At 39.1% G+C, this 6,227-nt stretch overlaps 1 protein-coding gene across 1 annotated transcript in view; it reads right to left on the bottom strand.

Annotated features, from left to right (window-relative positions):
- Window positions 1–6,227, bottom strand: part of AHI1 (Abelson helper integration site 1) — a 260,139-nt gene that overhangs the window by 141,678 nt on the left and 112,234 nt on the right. The window contains exons 20-21 of the mRNA XM_006834717.1: window positions 5,153–5,349; window positions 3,696–3,722 (exon numbers count right to left, since the gene is read on the bottom strand). Of these exons, the coding sequence (XP_006834780.1) occupies window positions 3,696–3,722; window positions 5,153–5,349 (224 nt within the window). The remainder of the gene's footprint in view (window positions 1–3,695; window positions 3,723–5,152; window positions 5,350–6,227) is intronic.

Genomic DNA, 6,227 nt, shown 5'->3' with positions numbered 1-6,227 from the left:
TATTCTCTGCTTTCAGTCAAGATCCATCGGACATCAGCAATGACATGCTTCATTCCACGGCCTCTTCTGATTCCGGCCTGAACCTCTGGAAGTTCTCTGACAATGTATGCTTGCAGCCGTTTCTGTATTACCTTTAGTAAAACTTTACTTGCATAGGATATCAAAGATAATTGTCTGATGATTTCCGCATTCTGTTGGGTCACCTCTCTTTGGAATGGGCACAAATAATTGAATTAACGTTTGTACTGTCTTCCTTATGGCCGTGGTTATGTGCTGTGGAGTTGGCTCTGATTCATAGTGATCCTGTATAGAGTTTCCGAGGCTGTAAATCTTTATAGGAGCAGAAAGTTTCATCTTTCTCCGATGGATGACCTTGAGGTTAGCAGCCTGAAACTCATAACCACTATGCTAGGTGTATAGATATTATTTTATTGCAGACAGCATTGTACGTCAAGATAGATCATGATATGTTCTTTTGGACAATTAATGCAATATCATTCCTCTGGAATCCGTCTTTCCCTGCCTAGTAAAAGCCTTCTGATTGTCACATTCATTACGGTCAGTACCAGTCCAATTCCGCTCATTAAAGCCAAGGATATTGATCTTTATGTATTCCGTTTCGTTTTTGACAACTTCTACTTTTCCTACAATCATACTTCGTACATTCCATGTTCTGAATATTAATGGATGTTTACAACTATTTATCCTCATTTTGAGTTGTGCCACATCAGTAAATGAAGGTCTTAAAAGCTTTGCTCCATTTGTGTCATCAAGGTTATCTCTACTTTGAGGAAGCAGCTCCCCACAAGTTGAATTCTGAGTGTGTTCCAAACTGAGGGGCTCATGTTCTGACAATACATCTGACAGTGCTCTGCTGCTATTCATAAGGTTTCAGTGGCTAAACATTCAAAAACGGTCTGCCTTTCTTACTTCCTAGTCTGTCTTAGTCTAGAAGCTCAGCTGAAACTGTCCACCATGGGTGACCCTGCTGGTATTTTAAGAATGGTCTTACAGCTTCCAGCATCACAGCAACACACAAGCCATCACAGTATGACAAATTCACAAACGATCAAGGATTAAATATTATACGATGCTGTTGTTTTTGTTAAGTGCCATTGAATTGGTTCCGACCCACAGTGACTCCATATAGGGTTTCTGAGGAGCGTCTGGTGAGCTTGAAACGCCAGCCTCGCAATTCAAACTGACTTTGCAGTGCAGCGCATTAACCCGCAGCGCCACACCAGGACTCCAAATACTATATAAATGGAATGTGATTCATTAATACACAGCAATACTGATAGATGCTACATCATGGAGGGGGGAACTTTCAAAACATGATTCTAAGTTTAAAAAGCCATTTACAAGGGATCACATATGTTTATTTTATGATTCTCTCTATATAAAATGTCCAGAATAGTCAGAGATTATAATCAGTGGTTGCCAGGAGCTTAGGAGATAGGAGCAGAAGACTGGGGAATGACTGCTAAGCAGTATGGGATATTTTTCTTGAAGGGGGAGGGAGAAATGTTTAATTGATGGTGGTGATAGTTGCACAACTCTACAAATATACTAAAAACCATTGATATTTAGATTTTAAATGGGGGAGCTTTATGGTATGGACGAATCATTCTTTTATTTAAAAAACAAAAACACTAAGGCTAATCTTTCAAGATCTGAAATTTCAAATACTTAATCTTTATTTTAGCTAGCATTTATTCAGTATTTGTTAGTTACTGGGGTTATAAAGATGAGTGATGTGATCATTAATCTGAAGGAATTTATAGATTAATATGGAGCCTTCTCCATAAAGCCTTTCCAAATATGTGGAAAACATTTTATTCTCTGGACATTACAAAAGGAGAGTAAATGCAGAACATTTGCTAAAATAAAGAGAAATCATTCTGAATTAACAATCTGAGAATAAACTAATTTCTTGCCTCCAATTTGATACATTATGTAGAGTTAAGAAGATTTAGTAATCTTGGAGCTACAATCATTACACCAATCATTGCTATCAGGAACAAGCTTCCTGAACATCTGCAGTCCGAGTCAGAACATAGCTTGTTCTCTTTTTTCCCCCGTCTTCCTTCCCCTTGTCTATATTCCATATCCTGTTGACTTGTGATAATTAGGTAAAAAAATGATGGGTCCTGACTGATACTGGACAGCTTAGTGATGGGGTAAGCCTAGTATTTTTTTGGCATGTTTCCTCCTGAAAGATGCCCCATGAGGAAACAGACCATCGCTTACATACTTCTGTATTCTGAATGCCTGACACATTGTTCAGAAGCCTAATGAAAGAAAATATTCCCACTGCACTGACACTATATGAGACACTCTTTGTAAATACTCACAACATTGGAATTCTTCTCCTACTAGATGTCTCACGCTTTTACTTTGTGGTATATATGATTTTAATTTAAATGATTTTTTGTGCAATTACTTCTGAGTATCTACCATGTGCTAAGAATGTCTCTTAACTAGACTGAAAAATTCCTAGAAGGAAAAGAGTGTCCTTCATACTTCATTAGCTCTAAAAGTGTTTCTCACAAAGGACATGTATGTCAATAAATATGTGATGAATGAATAGATGTCTCATTATCCAAGTAAACTTTGGAAGTGGGGAGAAGAGGAGAAGGGGAAAGAATGAGCATGGTACCAGTTCAACTCATACATTACAATTTACTTTCTTCATAATCATAACTGTGTTAAAGATAAGGTTTTACATTAAAAAAACAAACAAAAAACCCACACCCATTTTTAAAGTGTGAGAAGTTCCTGTACTTGAGAGCCACTCAGATACAATTTAACTGATGTTGTTTAATCTAATAATCAAGAACCTTTTGTATACTATAATTTTCAGATTAACTTTGGAACTTGGGCAAATCACTTAAACTAAAGAAGCTTAATTCCTTCTTTCTAAAATTGGGATGACAATAATATCTAATCTGTCTCTCATGACTGCTATTAAGTGTAGTTAAATGAGATAAGAAATGTGAAAGACATTTGAAAATGACCAAGAGAATTATCACCACCATGTATTGCTATTCGTTTGCAGCTTACACGAGTGCAATGTTTACACAATTTCCTCACTATACACCCTGGTGTTATATCTCTGATATATTATCAAATAAAATTTCTGGGGCTTGCTAGTCCTTTACTGAGACTGCACCCAATCACTCAGCATTTTTAATTTTTAAAAATTTTCAATATACTTGCTAAGTATATATCCTTACTAAATTCTCAATTTCAGTATCACAGTAAAACCTGGGAGATGGAGAACGCAACAGGACTGTCTTGTTTTTCCACCTCCCAAGTTTTCCACCTTTGACAGGTCTCAGTCTTACTTTCCTGTTGCTCTGTACTAGTGAGAAATATTCGAGTTTTCTGTCTCTGACAGGTTTTTGCCTTATACAGACTTTGGCTTTTACATGCTTTACTGTGTAATTGTTTGAAACATTTGAACTCGGAGAAGGCAAGCACGTATCAGATTAATTTTCTAAAAGTTCTATTGTAAACAATGAATGCTGCATTCCCTTTCTTTGGTGCATTATAACCAGACCTATAGCTGTAAAGATTTACAGCCTCAGAAACCCTATGCAGGGTCGCTATGAGTCGGAACTGACTCCACAGCACTTAATAACAACAACAACAATAGCTGTAAAGTGACCTTTCTAGTAATAATAAATTCTTACCTTTGCGGCACAGGCTCGTATCACCTCCTAAAGAGACAAAATAGAATAAAATGAGCACAAGTCCATCATTTTATTTAAATAAAATATGACCTGTCAATACATTTACATGTTCATCTTCTAATATCAAAATCCATTATTGGGGGAGTTGTGTTAGGTTTTTGTTTTTCCCATCACTGTGCGGCTGTCACTCCGCATGGTCCCTAATGAGATGGAAAGAATACAAATGAAAGAGACTTCACCAGTTTCAGAGTCTCTTCTGATAGCCACTTTGGTCTTCTCTTTCCTTCTTATCTTTTTAGTGGCCGTTAGCTTTCTTCCTATATGATGTTTCTCATGTCATCCCATAACTCTTCTGGTCTTTGGTCAGTCATGTCTAATGCATCAAATCTGTTTTTGAGATGGTCTCTAAATTCAGGTGGGGTATGTTTAAGGTTATAGTTTGGCTCTTGTGGACTTGTTATGTCTTCCGCTTCAGCCTGAACTTGCATATGAGCAGATGGTGGTCTGTTCCTCAATCAGCCCCTGGCCTTGTGTTGGCTGACAGGGAATTTCCAGACCATCCCTCTCTACAGACAGTCAGTTTGAATCCCGTGTATTCCATCCATGTGTAGACTCACTGTTTATAGTGTTTAAAAAAAAAGCAAGGAATGCAAAATCCAAACAAGCTCATTCAGAAACTCTGGGGGTGGTCTTAGCAATGTGCTCTGAGAAGCCTGGTAGGTGATTCTGATGCACACCCAAGTTTGAGAACCACTGAAGTTAGCATGTGGCCTTTGGTAAGATTATATAGAAGTGTGAATGCCAAGGCAGAAATTGCTTATTTAAATGTTGTCTGTCCTCCATGGCCCTGAGAATTCAGAGGCAAACTGTCTAAACTGGGTAAAGACCATCTCTGTCCTCAGGGACCCTTGCAGGTCAAGACAGAAAAGCCCCAGTTCCTCCTGACCTACCAGGAGATAGAGTTATAAGCATATGCTATGCTTTATCTTGAGTGTGCTCCTCCGGCTCACAGCTCTTATCCATGATTAGGTCCCTGATTGGCCTTTACAGAGCAGCTGAGGAAGGAGAGCATGATGGGCTATCCTCAGTGTAAGTTTGACTGTTGAGGTTAACACTTTTAGAGTAAGGAATTCAAAGGAGCTCTGGTAGCGAAGTAGTTACAAGTTGGGCTGCTAACCTCAAGGTCAGCAGTTGGAAACTGCCAGTGGTTCCGCGGGAGAAAGATGAGGCTTTTTGCTCCTGTAAGGATTTACAGCCTCAGAAACCCAATGCAGAGTCGCTATGAGTCGGAACCGACTCCATGACACACCACCACAACCACCATTACCATAAAACTTCAAGAAACACTAGCTTTAAGAGATTTAATTATTAAATTAACATTCATTGGCATGGCAAAATAAGATAGGAATTACTTCAAATTTTCTAACTTCTCCCCTGCATGAAATATTGAAACGTACTGTGACGGAATCAAGCCTCTGTTTCACTTGCTGCATCTTCAGTGACGAGTTTTCAGTGTGGACGAATTCATCAATCTGGAAAGAGCCTTGGTGCGGCAGCTTGGGACAAGTGCACAGAGCAGCCTGACTTTGGTGTATTCCAGGAAATGGGGACGTTCCGTTGTACTGTTTGAACAGTTCTGCCTCCTGCTGGGCAACTGGACCAAGGAATTCACAATTAGCTGTAGTCACTACAGAAAAATGCATAATCAGACCACTAAGCCACGAAATTATAGCACTCAACAATTGATGATAAACTGTTTGCAGCCTAATACATTTTAGTGACTGCACACAACTGGCAAAATGTGGTATCTTTAAAATACCATATATGACACTGTAGGATAAGCACTGGACTGGGAAATGAACGGTGGTGGTTCAAACCCACCAGTCACTCCTGGAAAACCCGATACACTCAACAACAACATATAGCTATAATGAAAGAAATTTAATAATTTCACAGATAATTTCATTAATTCCATGAGTCATGAAGCTCATCCAATATTTTTGTCTCATAAACATGCCAAGTTGGAGAAGAGCCTGGTGTTCAATAAAAGTGTCATCAATTAATTGCAACTCACAGCAGTCTTATATGACAGAGCAAAACTGTTCCATAGGGTTTTCTAGATGATAATCTTTGTCATCTAATGCCTGTGGTGCAACTGAGTGTGTTTGAATTGCCAACTTTCTAGTTAGCAGTGAAGTGCTTAACTACGTGTGACACCAGAACTCCTATGTATATTAAAAATAATAGCATCAAGGAGGCAGAGACGATACTGTGATGACGTGGAGAGATGGAGCGGCTGGGTACTCTGGACTCTGGGAGGGAGAGGGGCTGAGTGCTGACAGCCGGGGGGGCTTGCCGGGAGCCAGCCCCAGCAGACTTATTCCAAGATTTTTCCGAAAGTGGATGCGGCGTCGGCAGATTACGGAGTCATGGATCATGATAAATTCAAAATCTTCTCATTACATGCTTTATTATTATTATTTCTATGGCTACTCTAATATTCTACTTCTCTCATTCTTTACTGTCCCGCTC

The sequence above is a fragment of the Chrysochloris asiatica genome, unplaced genomic scaffold, assembly GCF_000296735.1.
Source record: "Chrysochloris asiatica unplaced genomic scaffold, ChrAsi1.0 scaffold00013, whole genome shotgun sequence".
NCBI classification, from domain to species: domain Eukaryota; kingdom Metazoa; phylum Chordata; class Mammalia; order Afrosoricida; family Chrysochloridae; genus Chrysochloris; species Chrysochloris asiatica.
Note: the sequence above shows the minus strand (reverse complement) of the source record. Positions and strands in the feature narration are given on the sequence as shown.